Source organism: Ranitomeya variabilis, chromosome 3, assembly GCF_051348905.1.
Source record: "Ranitomeya variabilis isolate aRanVar5 chromosome 3, aRanVar5.hap1, whole genome shotgun sequence".
In the NCBI taxonomy this organism is placed as follows: Eukaryota; Metazoa; Chordata; class Amphibia; order Anura; family Dendrobatidae; genus Ranitomeya; species Ranitomeya variabilis.
This window is the reverse complement of record NC_135234.1, coordinates 724,182,099-724,202,226: the sequence shown is the minus strand read 5'-3', so window position 1 is coordinate 724,202,226 and position 20,128 is coordinate 724,182,099. Positions and strand designations below refer to the sequence as shown.

Genomic DNA, 20,128 nt, shown 5'->3' with positions numbered 1-20,128 from the left:
TTTTGTAATCCGAGGCTGGGTGAGGGATTATTTTCGAGCACCAAGCTGACGTTTTTATTGTTACAATTTTGTTGTAGGTACGATCTTTTGATCGCCCGCTATTGCATTTTATTGCAATGTAGCGGCGAACAAAAAAAAATAATTCTGGCGTTTTGAATTTGCTTCTCAATGCTCTGTTTAGCAATCGGATTAATTATTTTTTAAAATTTCTAGCTTGTGAGATTCTGAACTTGGCGATATCAAATATGTGTATATGTTTTATTTTGAATGGGGCGAAAGGGGGGTGATCTTTTATTTATTTTTTAAAACTTTTTTTTATTTACTTTTTGCATGCTTCAATAGTCTCCATGGGAGACTAGAAGCTGCACTACTTTGATCGGCTCTGCTACACACAGGCGATGATCAGATCGCCTGAGTAGCAGAAATGCTCACTTGCTATGAGCATCGGGCAGCGGTCATAGCAATCTGCCTATGACAACCATAGAGATCTGCTTCAGACCTCTGGTTGAAAAAGAACGAGCTTTCGGTAAGCGTGAGTTAAATGCCACTGTCAAAGATTGACAGTGGCATTCAACTGGTTACCAGCGATTCCACCCGTGGCTGTTGCAGGTACATGTCAGCTGTATAGATCAGCTGACATGTGCCCAGAAAGGTGCGGCTCAGCGTCAGATCCCGCTCCAAATGGGGCATCCAACGTGGGCGTTACTATTACACCAAACGGGGTGTAAAGGGGTTAATAAGAAAATAATTACAACTAAAAATGAAGACTTATTTTCTGTAATGTTACAGACCACTGGTCATTTTTATGAGCAGGTTTTTAACTTTTTTTTTCTTTAAGTTATAAAAGAGCATAGAAATAATGAAGAAAATTTCAGAATAGTCAATTTGATATAAACCCCACCTCTGTTATAGAAAACTATACAGGACATTGGGAAGAAAAATTGGTCTATTAGGTCTGTTAGCAATTATGGCTTCTAGTAAAAATAACAAATAAGCAACTGCATTCAATTGAAGATAACACTGAGTATAGCTGTCTTCATAAAGTATTCATACCCCAAGAACTTTTCTACATTTTTTTTTTACGTTACCCCCACTAATTAAGTGTATTTTATTGGGACTTTTATGTGATATACCAACACAAAGTAGCAAATATTAGTGAAGTGTAAAGAAAAGATTGTATGGTTTTCTAAATATTTTAAAAATATAAATCTGAAAATTGTGATGTGCATTTGTATTCAGCCAGCCCCTGAATCAATACTTTGTAGGACCACCTTTCTCTGCAGTTACTGCTGCAAGCTGTGCTCCCTACATGGCATGTGGAAGAAGGTGGTCAGATGAGACCGAAGTAGAACCTTTTGGGCAAAATTCATAGCATGGTGCCAAGATGCGACCGTGAATGAGCTGCTGACATCATCGAGGCTGGGCTGAACTGTGGTGAACTCAGGGCCGTGGGAAAATGCCAGTGATGATGTCACCACTAGTCACTGAGGCTGCGCTTACAGCAGTTCATTCCCCAGTGGTTCTCAGCTTGGATGGTCGCATCTTGGCACCGTCCAGGTTGAAAACTATTTAACCCCCAGACATGGTTTACAGCGTGGGACACAAAGACCGACAGGTATGGTGTATTGGTGTTTTTTTAATTTTACTTTTATTACAGGAGATCGAAGGCGTCAAGGAATTAGACGATGCAGTAAGTATGGTTTAATTGAGATTAATAAAGGAGCCTGTCATTTTTCCAATTAAAGGACTTTATTCTGGCCGTGTCTTTGTTTACATATAACTATAGGACTAGTAATGTATAGGTGTCTTATAGACGCTTCTCCATTACTAAGCCATGGGCTTGATGTCACCCGACAATACAAAGGTGACATCAACCCCACAAATATGAAACCCACTTGTCACCGCTACAGGGCAAGTGGGAAGAGCCGGGCAAAGCGCCAGAACATCTAATAGATGTGCTTTTTCTGGGCAGCTGCGGGCTGCAGGTTTTAGGTTGGGGGGCCTATATCAATGGCCCCTTACCAGCCTGTGAATACCAGCCCCCAGCTGTAAGCTTTAGCAAGGCTGGTGTTCAAAAATGGAGGGACCCCATGCTGTTTTTTTTAAATTATTTAAATAATTTAAAAAAAAACAGCATGGGGACCCCTCTATTCTTGATAACCAAACTTCCTGAAGCTGACAGCTGAGGGTTGCAGCCCCCAGCTGTGAGTTTTGCCTGGTTGGTTAAAGAAAATAATGAGCAACCCATGCCGGGTTTTTCATTCATTTATTTCGTCATATCGCAGGTGGCAGCGGAGTAATACCCCGATCATCCGCTCCTGCTGTCACTGTTATTAGCGGCAGCAAGTGTCGGATGATGGGAGTAAGTCTCAAGAGCCCCCACCTGCTGTCATCGTTCTGACTTTAATATAGCTCTCATCATACTCTTCTGCTCGTGCCGAATGCCGGCAGAGCAGGGGAGAATGATGAGAGCTGTCTTCAGCACCTGCCGCCGGGGAACAGCGCTTATTTTAGGGCTTCTTCCCCAGCGACCGTCCGTGCGGTACTGATGCGGACACGGATATCTCTGGTACCGGGTTTTCCAGTACTGGAAATAAACGGACGTGTGAAACCAGACTAAGTTTGTGTGTGTCATGTGATAAAAATGTTGGAAAGTTCACAGGGAATGAATACTTTTTCAAGACGCTGCATCTGTAGTCTCCAAATAGTTTTTTTTATTTTGTAGGGAACTTTATTTTCAAAAATGCATAAATTATTTTTGCAACTGGAGAGCTGAGGCTGATTACACTATTGTATTATTTTTTCTTATGTATGTCTCTATGAAAAGTCTTGTAATGTATTTAATTTCCTTTTGTGCAATGAACTTTCCCAGAAAACAGAGAATAGTCTCAGACTTGTCTACGCTTTCTGAAGTTAAGCAGCGGGTCGTGACATTCTCTGTAAAGTGCAAGGTTCATATTGTCTATAAGGACATGCTGTCCCTGATCGGGGTGGATGATTTTGTGCCTGACAAAAACTTTATTGGAGTGATCCAAAAAACACACGATAATTATACCAGTGTAAATGAGCCTTTCAGCAAACGGTCCATTCATGCATCCTGGATAATCAGAGCTGGTTGGGTTTCTAGCAACCTTGAGGTTTCTTACTACAGGTTTTCATACGATCCGGGCTGAAGGGCATTGCCTTTCACTATTAGCTGACACAATGGGTCCATTCTTTGGACTCTTTTTATGGCTTTGCATAGAAACTCAAACTTTTGATACCTCTCTTACCATCCTTAAAGTAACTGTTTACACTCGCCTAGTGCACACGTTGTCATTGCCAAAATGCAAAGTATGTTTAATGGATAACTGTGATTTAAGAAAGCCTGTAAAGTAAAGAGCAAAACAAAATTTTTCATCACGAATGCATTGTGAATATACAGCAGTGAGATAATCTATTTGCTGCACTCAGGATCCTCATTTATCAACCAGAGCAGAGAACAGCATAAAAATATCTTTCAGTATTGAGGATCCGACATTTCTTGACATTACCTGATTCATTTTAATAATTACGATGTAACGCTTCATTTGTTCAGAGTAGTGATAAGCGTACCCATGGAAGTTCAGGATTGTCGGGTTCGACCGAACTTTAGTCCAATGCCTGGTTCGCGTTCCAGAACTGTACCCGAACTTGAACCAGGAGGAGAACCTCATAGAAGTCAATGGCAACCCGAACTTTTGGAACTGGAAAATATATATCTCTCTTCTCCAAACTGTAAGACTAACTTCCAGGAGAAGTCCGTGTTCGGAGTTCAGCACCGGTCCGGTACGAACCCCAAACTTTACAGTTCGTGTTCACTCATCTCTACTCCACAGGTGTTGCTGTTGATGAATTGAACACTTGGAGCCCGATTCATTATTTGCATTCTTTTTTTTAAGTCACGTTTCTATTTTCACCTTGTGGTATTCACTGATGTTTATTATGCTAAATTCTTCAAAATGGAGCACGCGGTTCATAAATTTTTTTGCAAATTCAAAATTTTTCTTTTTTTTTTCAGTTCATAACTGTTTTTGCTCCAAAATTTCTAGTGTACAGAAAATCATAGCAGGATGTACTGGAGAACATTTGCCAAAAAGTTTTCAAGTTGTAAATGATGAATCAGGCGAAAGTATCTGGAAACCCTAAACCCCATTCACACTGGAGAACTAAAAAAAATCCATAGGTGAAAACATATAAAATAGCATGCAAAAAAGTACAAATACGAAGATCAACTTAGTGCACATAAAAAAAAAAGGGATCAAAGCACCAAAAACTCAACAAATAAACAGGCACAAATGCAATAATGAATCTGGCCTTTGCTGTTAGGTTCCTACAATATTGATAGATAATTACTGGTGTTCATAGCAACCAGTGATTGGATGTTGCAGGTCCAAAGCAGACAGCTTTAATTTGAATCTATCACTAGAGTTCACGTTATTAAACTTCTTGCATGCTACAGGACTTCTGAACAACATCTAACCTTGTTTTCATACTCAGTTTTACTGTTAGGTAGTATAAGGACTTTTACATTTCTGTTCTCCATTCTTCTGACCAGTGCTACAGTAGTGACTAGTGATAGTTACCTCCGCGTTAGCATGTCAGGTCTTCAATGAGGATCAGTCCACCAAGCAGAGCTAGATCTGACTTCTCACACTAAGCAAGGAATCAATCAACGAAGATTAGGGGGATCAGGTGATAAGGTGTCAGTCAGGCGCACATACTCAGAAAATGTCCCAAAAATAAGGCACTTTCCAGTTGTAAATTCTTTGCAATTAGGAATTAATTGCAAAGAATCTAAAAATGGAGACAATTTAAAAAAGTGACATTTTTCTGAACTTCTACATTAAAAAAATGAAAAAAAAAAACCTCATATGAGCAGTAAAGTGGGTTTCCCATAGAAGTTCCCAATAGTTTTTGAAGAGGCTCTGTTTCCAAAAACTCTTTAAAAAACTCAGTCAGCAATGTACAGCAATGTTAAAAGGGAATTGCTGTGCACTTTCCATCTTATGTCACTTATTTGAACCACTACAGGGTTTTGTAGATTCCGCTCTCTTAATAGCAGATACAGGCAAAAGACGCTGGCAAGGGATAATATACAATAGCTTAACCACTGGTGGAGACACTTCTTGAAAAAAGCTGCCAGCATTTTCCTAAAGCGGTTTTGAAAAGGAAAACTTTGGCACCATCAGATTAAATATGCCGTAGGTGGAAAGTTTTTGACGAGTTTTGAGATTTGGAGGAGGATTTGGAGAGTTTGGAAAGTTTACGCTGCAGAAACGCCTTAAAAAACACTATGTTCACAAAGTCTTACTGTTGCCAAATCTGGGTTTTTCAAACTACATAGCATGAGATGAAAGTTAAGGTGAAATCCTTTGTAAAATGCTTCATGGAGGAATTGAAACTATGGTCAAGTGGGAAAGAAATATGAAAGGTGCCACTTCTGGAAACTAAAGTTTTTTTTCCAAAAGAGAGATCGATGAACAATCCAGTATTTGAACAACTTATGGAAGAACATTGGGTGGCAAGACACCAAATATTTTTAAATTGTAGTCGATCATCTAACTTTGTCAGATTTAGCACTCCTAATTAACTTATTTTGATATCTGGTGAAAAGTAGGTAGGAAAGAGAATAAACAGTGTCACATATTCTAAATTGGTCCACCATAATCACCACTATTTGGTCAATTTATTACTTTGGTCCAAGTCTTCAAGTGCATTGCATTATTTCACTTTTGGAAAATGTCTCCACCTTTCTCAATAGATGTTTACTTCATATTGTGAAACTATAACACTGCAAAAAATGTTCTTGCCAGGGCTTGATGGTTCATCTAATAAAAATAATTGAGCTTCTGGTGATTATTTTTATTGTTTTTAGGAATGCGTCCCAGAGAATCTGGAATTAAAGCTGAAGATATTTTCTGACATAGATCGTCACATCAACGATTCAGCCATAATAAGCAGCTCAACATCTTGCCTCTCACCAACAAAAATGTTTAATGGACTCCAACATGTCAAGAACTGCATAGTTGCACATCCCGTGAGTTCCAGACACTTCATCTAGTTTGGGAGATAATCCCTGTGATTTTTTACATATATTAAAATGTAATAATTTTGTTTAATAGTCTGTCTAGGAGCCGGGGAATTGCATGATGCTTAGGTGTTTGTTAGAACATCCCAGCTAGTGTTGGCCCATAATGAGTAAAACCTTAGCATTAACTCCCTGCTTAACCAGCACTGTACCATGTCTAAAGATGGCCATTGAGGAAGCTTATACACATTAAATAAAACTCTAATGAAATGATGACGATAACAAACCATCATCGACTGGTTCAGTGAAACCGATGAACATTCACAATTGTTCAAAACATTCGTTGGGCTTGGTGGAATTTTTTGGTTGATGATCTGAATTAGAAGCACAGTTGACCTAAATAGCTAGTATTGGTTCATGTAGACTTTAATTTTAATCCATCGACTAATGTTTGATTGAAAAACAATCATTCATCAGGCAAGGATGTTGTTGTGCACCTGGGTCACTTTGGCTGTGGTCACCATGCATGTTGCACCTAATATAATAGGAGATGATCTGCAGAACTCGGCAGCAGCTGCTACACATTAAACACAGCTGTACTGGTCAACTGTGTTCTATGTTTCCAGCTGTCTCAGCAGCTAATGGCAGCTGATCCGTAGGGGTTCTGGTTGTCGGACACCCACCAATTTTATATTGGGGTCCTAACCTAAGGATACGTCATTAATATTTTATGCCTGGGCAACTCTTTACGCTAATCCTTAGAGGCTCATAATTATGCCAACCAAGGAGATCCTCTGGTAGTCAAGTCTGACCCTGTGCAAAATATGGATAATTAATTAATTTGCCTCTATTCTTCTTTTTCTGCTTTACAGGTAAATCCACCGTATTATGTTCCTCTGGTTGAATTGGTTCCCCACCCACAGACAGAACCAGTCACTGTCGAGAGAACATATTCTCTCATGAAGAAAATTGGTCAGTCACCTGTAAAATTAATGAAAGAGACTGATGGGTTTGCGCTGAATCGACTCCAGTATGCAGTGATTAGCGAGGCATGGAGACTTGTCCAGGTACAATAGGGGCACAGTAGACAACATCCAGCGTGTTGCAGAAAGTAATATGTAATATTATGTGTTACGCTGCTCTATGAGAACGTATAAGATACAGTAGATGTTTGCAACAAGATGCAAAAATATGTGCAGTTCGTATTCATTTTCCAAAGTGATTAATTTGGTATGTTTTATTACTGGTGGGTTACAATAGTGGGTTTCTGGGATTCCCACTAGGAACAGCAGCTAAATATAATTTGTGTTCTCCTCATGCTTCCATGGGATTTCTCTATGTACTGTTATCTTTTTATGACTTCAATGCTTGTATAAATGTGTGAGCAAAGATCTCTCCGGGCGCCACGCCGGTCAGTCTACAGGTCACACATGGGCACTTGAATGGGCTTGCTTGACGAATGCTCCACTGTTCTCTATGGGATTACTGGAGATAGCCGAGCACAGAAGTCCCCCATTCTGGCAATTATTGGGGCTCTTAGTATTCGAACGTTCAGCTGTCACATTTCGTGTTCTCCAGGCACTATGCCAGACCAGGTGGCTCATGTGCATGCTCCATCGATGTTCTCTCGGTTTGCTGGAGATAGCAGGACACTGTACTCATCCATCACTGGCAGGCCCATACAGAATTAATACAGTAGTTGGCAAGCATATACAATATCCCTCTGTTTGAATGGTGGACAGAAGTCACTCGGCATATATACGACCTGCAAACAATCTAGCATAGTGCTAGGGGGGGCGCAGAAGGTGACAGCAATGTTTGGGGGTTTCAGTAGTCGAACCTCTACTGATCGATGAGTTATCACTTATCCTGTGAATTGGTGATAATGTCTTTTTAATGTCTTCATGGGTAAGAAAAATGCACAATTCTTCATACTTGAAGCTCTGGTTTAGCCTTAAAGGGAATCTGTCAGAAGGTTTTTGCTATGTAATCTGAGAGCACCATAATATAATAATAATAATAATAATAATTTGTGTTTCTATAGCGCCAACATATTCCACAGCACTTTGGTGTCAATAGGTTTTATTCAGAAATAGGATATTGAAAGTACACGCAATGCCATCAACATAAAATAGTCAGAATTTCAGATTCAGATTGGGTCATAGAAGGAGTGTTAACTTAAGGTAGAAAAAGAAAGAATATAATTTATGATAAGGTCTACTCAAGTGGAGACATATGATTAAACCCCTAATATTTTGTTTGGACATCTTCCTTAAGTCTTTCAGATCCTGCCTCATCAGGGTGACAGACGTAGGGACTGATTTAGTTGCGAGTTTGGATCTAAATCTATCCACGGGTTCCATATCTTAACCCCTTTCTGACATTAGACGTACTATCCCGTCGAGGTGGGGTGGGCTCGTATGACCACCGACGGGATAGTACGTCATACGGCCAATCGCGGCCGGGTGCCAGCTGCATATCGCAGCTGACATCCGGCACTATGTGCCAGGAGTGGTCACGGACCGCCCCCGGAACATTAACCCCCGGCACACCGCGATCAAACATGATCGCGGTGTGCCGACGGTATAGGGAAGCATCGCGCAGGGAGGGGGCTCCCTGCGGGCTTCCCTGAGACCCCCGGAGCAACGCGATGTGATTGCGTTGCTCTGAGGGTCTCCTACCTCCTTCCTCGCTGCAGGTCCCGGATCCAAGATGGCCGCGGCATCCGGGTCCTGCAGGGAGGGAGGTGGCTTACCGAGTGCCTGCTCAGAGCAAGCGCTTGGTAAGCCTGCAGTGCTGTGAGGCAGATCGGTGATCTGACAGAGTGCTGTGCAAACTGTCAGATCACCGATCTGTGATGTCCCCCCCTGGGACGAAGTAAAAAAGTTAAAAAAAATAATTCCCACGTGTAAAAAAAAAAAAAAATCCTAAATAAAGAAAAAATATATATATATTATTCCCATAAATACATTTCTTTATCTAAATAAAAAAAACAAAACAATAAAAGTACACATGTTTAGTATCGCCGCGTCCGTAACGTCCCAACCTATAAAACTGTCCCACTAGTTAACCCCTTCAGTAAACACCATAAGAAAAAAAAAAAAACGAGGCAAGAAACGCCGCTTTATTACCATACCGCGGAACAAAAAGTGGAATAACACGCGATCAAAAAGACAGATATAAATAACCATGGTACCGCTGAAAACATCATCTTGTCCCGAAAAAACAAGCCGCCATACAGCATCATCAGCAAAAAAATAAAACAGTTATAGTCCTGAGAATAAAGCGATACCAAAATAATTATTTTTTCTATAAAATAGTTTTTATCGTATAAAAGTGCCAAAACATAAAAAAATGATATAAATGAGATATCGCTGTAATCGTACTGACCCGACGAATAAAACTGCTTTATCAATTTTACCAAACGCGGAACGGTATAAACGCCTCCCCCAAAAGAAATTCATGAATAGCTGGTTTTTGATCATTCTGCCTCACAAAAATCGGAATAAAAAGCGATCAAAAAATGTCACGTGCCCGAAAATGTTACCAATAAAAACGTCAACTCGTCCCACAAAAAACAAGACCTCACATGACTCTGTGGACTCAAATATGGAAAAATTATAGCTCTCAAAATGTGGTAACGCAAAAAATATTTTTTGCAATAAAAAGCATCTTTCAGTGTGTGACGGCTGCCAATCATAAAAATCCGCTAAATGACCCGCTATAATAGTAAATCAAACCCCCCTTCATCACCCCCTTAGTTAGGGAAAAATAAAAAAATAAAAAAAATGTATTTATTTCCATTTTCCCATTAGGGTTAGGGCTAGGGTTAGGGCTAGGGTTAGGGCTAGGGTTAGGGTTAGGGCTAGGGTTAGGGCTAGGGTTAGGGCTAGGGTTAGGGCTGGGGTTATTGCTAGGGTTAGGGCTAGGGTTGGGGCTAGGGTTAGGGCTAGGGTTAGGGCTAGGGTTAGGGCTAGGGTTGGGGCTAGGGTTAAGGCTACAGTTAGGGTTGGGGCTAAAGTTAGGGTTAGGGTTTGGATTACATTTACGGTTGGGAATAGGGTTGGGTGTGTCTGGGTTAGAGGTGTGGTTAGGGTTACTGTTGGGATTAGGGTAAGGGGTGTGTTTGGATTAGGGTATCAGTTATAATTGGGGGGTTTCCACTGTTTAGGCACATCAGGGGCTCTCCAAACGGGACATGGCATCCGATCTCAATTCCAGCCAATTCTGCGTTGAAAAAGTAAAACAGTGCTCCTTCCCTTCAGAGCTCTCCCGTGTACCCAAACAGGGGTTTACCCCAACATATGGGGTATCGGCGTACTCAGGACAAATTGGACAACATCTTTTAGGGTCAAATTTCTCCTGTTACCCTTGGGAAAATACAAAACTGGGGGCTAAAAATAAGTTTTGTGGGAAAAAAAAGGATTTTTTATTTTCACGGCTCTGCGTTGTAAACTGTAGTGAAACACTTGGGGGTTCAAAGTTCTCACAACACATCTAGATAAGTTCCTTGGGGGGTCTAGTTTCCAATATGGGGTCACTTGTGGGGGGTTTGTACTGTTTGGGTACATCAGGGGCTCTGCAAATGCAACGTGACGCCTGCAGACCAATCCATTTAAGTCTGCATTTCAAATGGCGCTCCTTCCCTTCCGAGCTCTGTCATGCGCCCAAACAGTGGTTCCCCCCCACATATGGGGTATCAGCGTACTCAGGACAAATTGGACAACAACTTTTGGGGTCCAATTTATCCTGATACTCTTGTGAAAATACAAAACTGGGGGCTAAAAAATCATTTTTGTGAAAAAAAAAAAATAATTTATTTTCACGGCTCTGCGTTATAAACTGTAGTGAAACACTTGGGGGTTCAAAGCTCTCAAAACACAACTAGATAAGTTACTTAGGGGGTCTACTTTCCAAAATGGTGTCACTTGTGGGGGTTTTTAATGTTTAGGAACATCAGGGGCTCTCCAAACGCAACATGGCGTCCCATCTTAATTCCAGTCAATTTTGCATTAAAAAGTAAAATAGCGCTCCTTCCCTTCCGAGCTCTGCTATGCGCCCAAACAGTGGTTTACCCCCACATATGGGGTATCGTCGTACTCAGGACAAATTGCACAACAACTTTTGTGGTCTAATTTCTTCTCTTACCCTTGGGGAAAAAAATGGGGGCGAAAAGATCATTTTTGTGAAATAATATGATTTTTTATTTTTACGGCTCTGCATTATAAACTTCTGTGAAGCACTTGTTGGGTCAAAGTGCTCAACACACATCTAGATAAGTTCCTTAAGGGGTCTACTTTCCAAAATGGTGTCACTTGTGGGGGGTTTCAATGTTTAGGCACATCATGGGCTCTCCAAACGCAACATGGCGTCCCATCTCAATTCCAGTCAATTTTGCATTGAAAAGTCAAATGGCGCTCCTTCCCTTCCGAGCTCTGCCCTGCGCTCAAACAATGGTTTACACCCACATATGGGGTATCAGCGTACTCAGGACAAACTGCACAACAATTTTTGGGGTCCAATTTCTTCTCTTACCCTTGGAAAAATAAAAAATTGGGGGCGAAAAGATCATTTTTGTGAAAAAATATGATTTTTTATTTTTACGGCTCTGCATTATAAACTTCTGTGAAGCACTTAGTGGGTCAAAGTGCTCACCACACATCTAGATAAGTTCCTTAGGGGGTCTACTTTCCAAAATGGTGTCACTTGTGGGGAGTTTCAATGTTTAGGCACATCAGGGGCTCTCCAAATGCAACATGGCGTCCCATCTCAATTCCAGTCAATTTTGCATTGAAAAGTCAAATGGCGCTCCTTCCCTTCCGAGCTCTCCCATGCGCCCAAACAGTGGTTTACTCCCACATATGGGGTATCAGCGTACTCAGGACAAATTGTTCAACAACTTTTGGGGTCCATTTTCTTCTGTTACCCTTGGTAAAATAGAACAAATTGGAACTGAAATAAATTTTGTATGAAAAAAAGTTAAATGTTCATTTTTATTTAAACATTCCAAAAATTCCTGTGAAACACCTGAAGGGTTAATAAACTTCTTGAAAGTGGTTTTGAGTACCTTGAGGGGTGCAGTTTTTAGAATGGTGTCACACTTGGGTATTTTCTATCATATAGACCCCTCAAAATGACTTCAAATGAGATGTGGTCCCTAAAAAAAATGGTGTTGTAAAAATGAGAAATTTCTGGTCAACTTTTAACCCTTATAACTCCCTAACAAAAAAAAATTTTGGTTCCAAAATTGTGCTGATGTAAAGTAGATATGTGGGAAATGTTACTTATTAAGTATTTTGCATGACGTATGTCTGTGATTTAAGGGCATAAAAATTCAAAGTTGGAAAATTGCAAAATTTTCAAAAATTTCGCCAAATATTTGTTTTTTTCACAAATAAACGCAAGTTATATCGAAGAAATTTTACCACTATCATGAAGTACAATATGTCGCGAGAAAACAATGTCAGAATCGCCAAGATCCGTTGAAGCGTTCCAGAGTTATAACCTCATAAAGGGACAGTGGTCAGAATTGTAAAAATTGGCCTGGTCATTAACGTGCAAACCACCCTTGGGGGTGAAGGGGTTAAAGAAGGGGTCCCACATGTCAGTTCTGGTGGCTTCAATACACTCATATAGCATGATAGTGTAATAGAGTGCAGGGTTGAGTATGTCACCATGGAACAGACAGACCAACTGTTGAGGGGGATTTATTAACAGGAGTAAGATTCTCCTCGCAGGGAGAAAACAGGGGGTTAATAGAGATAAAGCAAACAGTATGACAATACACTACGAGCTAACGGAAGCTATGAAACAGTTAAGCGGAATAGAAATGGTTAACGAGTGTTCTTGTAACTTATCAGTCCAGCGAGGTCCTGACTGGAAGGTCCTTATTCCAATGTGGGTACAGTCACCAGCAGCACTTGAAGATTCTGAAGTCTCTCCTCTGTCTCCTGGGAACTGGAGACTCCGGGGTTAAATCTTTTGCAGTCTTTGTCTCAGAGTGAAACTGGAAGCAGGAAGTAGCACAGCACACCAGTCTCTGTATGTTAGGCTGGCAGTCCACACACACTGGGCAGTTACTTATCACACTCAAGGGTCTTGGCTTGTCACTGCGGTCACCGGGGCTGCGCGCTTGAGTCACTGTCTCTGCACTGTCAGGGGAAAAGTCTTCCCTGATTACAGAGGCTTCAGAGTCCACAACCTCACATACATCCTTCACTATGGTGGGTATCTCAGCCTCAGTGCCCTCACAGGGAGTACTCTCTCGTGGGGAGCGCGGCGCTGCAGAATGCTTTCTCTCTGGTGCGCTGTCCCCTCTGTCCCGCGCGCTCTGCTCTCCCACTCTTTTCTGACCACACTCCTCTCTCTTCCTCTCGCCCCCAGCAGTCACTTGGTCCCCTCTGTCCAGGGCAGAAAGTCCTCCCCCCAGCAACCCAGCTGTCCGACTAAGTGGTTCCAGGTAAGGAGCAGGGAAAGCAACCTCCTTTGGGCTTGTCTTCCTCTTAACCCCCTTACAATAGTTCCACAGCACTTTACATTTTAGAGGGGACTTGTACAGACAATAAAGACATGATAGAGAAACATATACAGTAATTCAACAGACACAAAGAGGAGTGAAAACCGTGCTCGCAAGCTTCAATCTCTGAGGAAATAGGGGAGACATGAAAGGTAAATTATAGAAAAAAGGTTGCATTGTATGGTCCAGCCAACAATATAATAATGCTTTGCACAAAAAGAAAAAAAAAAGAGCATGAAACTCACCTCCAAAAATCATACGTTGATCTAAAGCCGCTAGGCAAAAATTTATATAACTGAACGTGAGGTTTTCAGTTTAACATTCTGATCAGACTGTATGAAGCCCACTGCCACGTCACGGCAAACCTCGTAGTGGGTCCTACTGCCCTAACGGAGCGGAGCCGTGCGGCGACCACAACCACAGCGGCAATGCACCAGCAGGGCAGACGGTTCGTTAGGGCGGTAGGACCCACTACGAGGTTTGCCGTGACGTGGCAGTGGGCTTCATACAGTCTGATCAGAAAGTTAAACTGAAAACCTTATGTTCAGTTATATAAATTTTTGCCTAGCGGCTTTAGATCAATGTATGATTTTTGGAGGTGCGGTTCATGCTCCTTTTTTTTCTTTTTGTGCAACAATATAATAATGTAGGTGAAGACAGCCCGATTTCAGCGATCTTTCACTTACTGGGCCGTGTTTTGCTGTTTTAATGCAAACAGTGTTTTATCAGCAGGAGAATATCACTACAGGACAACTGGTATTGTGCATCCTAGTCCAACCCTGCCCCCACCACTGATTAGTAGCTCTCTGTCACTATATATTGTGCACAGAAAGCTGTGGTGTGGACGGGGATATACACCTCTCAACAACTGAGCTGAGCAGAGAAAACTGTGATTGTATCACAACTGCTGCACCCAGTAAACTAACTGATACATCGCTGGAATCGGGGTCTCTTTCCCTACCTCATGGTGCTGTCGGATTACATAACAAACCCTGCTGAAAGATTCCCTTTAAATCAAATCTATAAGTGAATTAATAGATGTACATGCCCATGTGGTCATTTTTACAATTTACTTAAGCCCTAGACCCCGCTGATGCTCCACATTCTGATTTCATTGAGCTAACTACTGAGCTCATTCATCAACATTCATGCCGGGAAGCGGTTTTCCAGCAAAACATCACCGCTCATTTGGAAGCCTTGTCTTCTCTCGATGCAGAGAATTCTGTGGTCCCACCTTTTCCTCTACTGACTTCTTGGAAGCCTTGTCTTCTCCTGATGCTGAGAATTCTGTGGTCCCACCTAATTCTCTACTGACTTCTTGGATGCCTTGTCTTCTCCTGATGCAGAGAATTATGTGGTCCCATCTATTCCTCTATTGACTTCATTAGTTCTTGTCCATCTAATAATCAATAGTCTGTGATTTCACTTGTCTATATATTCACCTTGAGGGTAATTCCGAAACCTACCAGGAATTCCTGGACTAGTACATCATTCATCATAAAATTCTGGCTCCTGATTTTTCTTCTGACCAAGTAAAGATTGCTTGTATGATTTCTTCATTATTTGGTGAAACGTTTGACTGCTTTTCTCCTCTCTGGTAATATAATGATTTGATGATGTCTACACAGTAGATCTATATGCCATAAAATTTTGTTCTTTGGCCTCAGAACTAAATTTGAACAATGATTTGTTGGTGGCAAATTTTTCTCCCTTTTGTAGAATAACGTTTCAGTGTCCCTTGCTTCCCAGAAGTCTCTTGTTACAGTACAATCTTTCCTGGACTCTGCTTCTTTCATCAAACCTTTATCACTGAACACTAGACCCCAGTGACTCCTCCGGACAAATCAATCATCTATAAATACCATCTATTTTATTACCACATATTTAGCAATCCATCAGAAGCAAATTTCTTTCTGCATAATTTCAAAATCTATTAATCCGCTCTTTATTTGGCTTATTTTGGCATCAGAAACATTCTCCTGTCATCAACTAAACAGTAGAAACTATTTCTTGGGATACTTCCTCTCATTGGGGATGCCTACCTGTCATCTGGCCACTTTTTCCATGTCCTGAAGTTTAGTCGCTGTCCTAGCCTGCCTAAAGTTTTTGCTGGTAATATCTCAATCAACCTTGTATAACATTAAAAAGATGGATTCCCTCAAGATCAGCCAATCACAGGACAGATATCTATGGCAGACAGCCTAAAAAACCAATTGCAGTGGTAATAAAGAAGTTATAAGTAATTGATTATGAAGGCTAGGCTTTCATACAGTGCCTTGCAAAAGTATGGAACTTTTCAACCTTTTCCCACATATCATGCTTCAAACATAAAGATACCAAATGTAAATTTTTGGTAAAGTGGAACACAATTGTGAAGTTGAACGAAATTGATTGGTTATTTTACATTTTTGTGGAAATTCAAAAACTGAAAAGTGGGGCGTGCAATATTATTCAGCCCCTTTACTTTCAGTGCAGCAAACTCACTCCAGAAGTTCATTGCAGATCTCTGAATGATCCAATGTTGTCCTAAATGCCTAATGATGATAAATATAGTCCACCTGTGTGTAATCAAGTCTCCGTATAAATGCACCTGCTCTGTGATAGTCTCAGGGTTCTGTTTGAAGCACAGAAAGCATCATGAAGACCAAGGAACACAACAGGCAGGTCCGTGATACTGTTGTGGAGAAGTCTAAAGCTGGATTTGGATACAAAATTATTTCCAAAATGTTAAACATCCTAAAGAGCACTGTGCAAGCGATCATATTGAAATGGAAGGAGTATCATACCACTGCAAATCTACCAAGACCCGGCCGTCCCTCTAAACTTTCATCTAAAACAAGGAAAAGACTGATCAGAGATGCAGCCAAGAGGCCCATGATCACTCTGGATGAACTGCAGAGATCTACAGCTGAGGTGGGACAGTCTGTCCACAGGAAAACAATCAGTCGTACACTGCACAAATCTGGCCTTTATGGAAGAGTGGCAAGAAGGAAGCCATTACTCAAAGATATCCATAGAAAGTGTTGTTTAAAGTTTGCAACAAGCCACCTGGGAGACACACCAAACATGTGGAAGAAGGTGCTCTGGTCAGATGAAACCAAAATTTTACTTTTAGGCAACAATGCCAAACGATATGTTTGGCGTAAAGGCAACACAGCTCATCACCCTGAACACACCATCCCCACTGTCAAACATGGTGGTGGCAGCATCATGGTTTGGGCCTGCTTTTCTTCAGCAGGGACAGGGAAGATGGTTAAAATTGATGGGAAAATGGATGGAGCCAAATACAGGACCATTCTTGAAGAAAACCTGTTGGAGTCTGCAAAAGACCTGAGACTGGGACAGAGATTTGTCTTCCAACAAGACAATGATCCCAAACATAAAGCAAAATCTGCAGTGGAATTTTTCACAAATAAACATACCCAGGTGTTAGAATGGCCAAGTCAAGGCCCAGACCTCAATCCAATCGAGAATCTGTGGAAAGAGCTGAAAAATGCTGCGTCTCTCGATGTACAAAAGTGATAGAGACATACCCCAAGCGACCTGCAGTTATAATCACAGCAAAAGGTGGTGCAACAAAGTATTAAGTTAAAGGAGCCGAATAGTATTTTTCAGTTTTTGAATTTCCACATAAATTTAAAATAACCAATAAATTTTGTTCAACTTCACAATTGTGTTCCACTTGTTGATGATTCTTCACCAAAAATTTACATTTGGTATCTTTATGTTGGGAAAATGATATGTGGGAAAAGGTTGAAAAATTCCAGGGAGCCGAATACTTTCGCAAGGCACTAAAAATTGCATGTTTGGAGTGCAGTAGAGGAAATGCTCTATAGGTGCGTTGTACGACCCACGATCAGCTACGTACAGGCTGGTTGGAGGTCGCTAATTGGCCTTTTTGGACCATGATTGTTTTGTGTGATTAGAGTATCAATGTTATTGGCGGCTTATCTCCTGTTTGCCTGAAATGATGTGTTGCTTATTATTATTTTAATGTCAGCATGAACAATTCAATCACCAGACAAATGAGTACATTGCTCGTTTGTTGGGTGATTGATGGCATGTTGGCCGATTGCTGGCATGTTGGCCAGTTATCAGTCTAAAGGGGTTGTCTGGGTCTTTAATATTGATGGGCTAGCCTTAGGATAGGTGGGGGTGCAATACCCGGCACTCGTGCTGATCAACTATTCCCTCTGCTAGCGGCTGCCATATCTGCTCTGTTGCGGAGTTCCACAGCACAGCTCCGTCAGTGGAAGTCAGGTACTGCACATCTGCCCCCTATTGATTGGAGGCAGATATGCAGTACCCATCTTTGGCCACTATTCATTACATGGAGCTGTGCTGTGTAGCTCCACAACTGAGCAGTTCTGGTTGCTGCCAGCATTAAGAACAGCTGATCGGCGGGAATACTGGGTGTTGCACACCCACCGATAATACCATTTATGACCTATCCTATGGATAGGCCATCACTGTTAAAGTCATGGACAAGCCCTTAAACACTAAGATGTCCAAAGTATCATGATGTATCTGCATGTGATCTTTAAAAAGGGAAGGATTTGCTCTTATGGAAACACTTTCATGGCAAAACAGTCATTAAAAAGAGGTTGTTCTTTTAAATACAAACTTTTGAAATTACAATACCAGTATAACTAACACAGGGAATGCTAATAAATGTATGTTATAGATCTGTGGTTTGTTCTTTCAGGTTCTCAGATCTACTATAGCATTAAGTCTTATTAGTTAATACAATAGAACCACTGATGAGGAAAGCATAAGTGAAGAAATATCATAAAATATACAGGGCAATCTGGTGGGAGCCACCCAGATGACTATTTCCCTCTCCCTGTATCAGCGATACATTATGCAACGTAATAGATAAAGTTGTCCTTGTTCTATATTGTTCACTTATCCTTGTCTATGCCATAAAGGTTCAGTTTATTGAATGGATAAACCATGTTCAGACTAGTAACAGGATTTAATTATGTAGTTTCCTAACAATATGTTTATTTTAAAACCGCAACTGAGACTTATTGCATTCCTTGTTATAGCCCACAATGATACATTCCCTTTATAACATGGCCACTGGAATTTTTGGAAAAATAAAGTAGTAGTAACCAGAGATGAGCGAATTTGTTTTGAAAACGTTCGCCAATCTCAAATTCGACATGAACATTGCACATTCAGATTCATGTTCGGATTCCTGAGCTTTATTCCTAAAAATCGGCAAAAGTCGGCCCTGTGTTATCAGTGTGACAAATACCGGCACCTGGAAATCAGCGGTACTGTTCGTGCTGTTCCCCAGCGCAGGGTGCTGAAGTGAAGGCAGCTCACATTACTGTCCCCTGCTCGTGTTGCGATCAGCACTAACAGAGAACAATGATGTGGGATGAAAAAAATGATGTGGGATGAAAAAAATGATGTAGGGTTCCTCTATATTTTTGAAAATCTGACAGCTGCGGGCTGCAACCTTCACTTGTCAGTTTTAGCAAGGCTGGTTATCAAGAAAAGTGGGGTCCCCACGCAGTATTTTTAATTAATAAAATAATTTTTTTAAAAATGGCATGGGGTGCCCACTATTTTTGACAACCAGTCAAGCTAAAGCAGACAGCTGGGGGCTAGTATTCTTATCTTATGGTAAGGGGCCATGGATATTTCCCACCCAAACCTAATAATAGCAGCCTGCAGCCACCCAGAAAAGGTGCATCTATTTGATGCCCCAATTCTGTCTCTTTGCCCGGCTCTTCCCATTTGTCCAGTGGTGGTGGCAAGTGCGATTCACATTTCTAGAGTTGATGTCACCTTTGTATTGTCCGGTGAAATCAAGCCCACGACTTAGTAACGGAGAAGTGTCTATAGGACACCTATTTATTACAGTTACATTGTAAATAAACACACAGCCAGAATAAATTTCTTTAATTGAAAGAATGACACAGACTCCTTTAATTAATCTAAATTAAACCATACTCACGTCAACGCCTAGTCCATAGAAGATAAGTTCTCCTGTAACAGAATTAAAATAATAAGCCACAATATTTCTCACCTGTCCGCTGATAAGATAATAAGTTTGTTCCATGATGGGTCTAGCTCTACTACATCTATATGGCAGGCTGCATTGTGACTATACAGCCTGCCATCCAGCTCAGTATCTCGTGGTGACCTTCTGTGACCTGACTAACGTCACCATGATCATGAGAAATTTCTCACGCTCGCGGTGACATCGAAAAGGTCCTGGAAGGTCACAGCCAATGAACTCAGTTCAACTCACTGACATCAGTGCGAACCCCACAAATGTGAACCTCACTTGCCACCACCACAGAGCAAGTGGAAAGAAGCAGGCAAAGCTCCAGAATGGCTGCAGGCTGCTGTAGGCTGGGTGGGGCCAGTTACCAACCTGAGAATACCAGCCTGTCTGCTTTAGCTTGGCTAGTTGTCAAAAATGTTTTGTTTTAATTATTTAAATAACTAAAAAAACAGCTTGGAGACCACTCTCTGGTTCATAACCAGCCTTGCTAACTCTGACAGCTGAGGGTTGCAGCCTGCAGCTGTCAGTTTTGCCTGGCTGG

General features: G+C 41.2%; 1 protein-coding gene across 1 annotated transcript in view; it reads left to right on the top strand.

Annotated features, from left to right (window-relative positions):
* Positions 1 to 20,128, top strand: part of CRYL1 (crystallin lambda 1) — a 162,584-nt gene that overhangs the window by 100,917 nt on the left and 41,539 nt on the right. The window contains exons 4-5 of the mRNA XM_077298366.1: positions 5,897 to 6,058; positions 6,922 to 7,116. Coding sequence (XP_077154481.1) covers positions 5,897 to 6,058; positions 6,922 to 7,116 — 357 coding nt within the window. The remainder of the gene's footprint in view (positions 1 to 5,896; positions 6,059 to 6,921; positions 7,117 to 20,128) is intronic.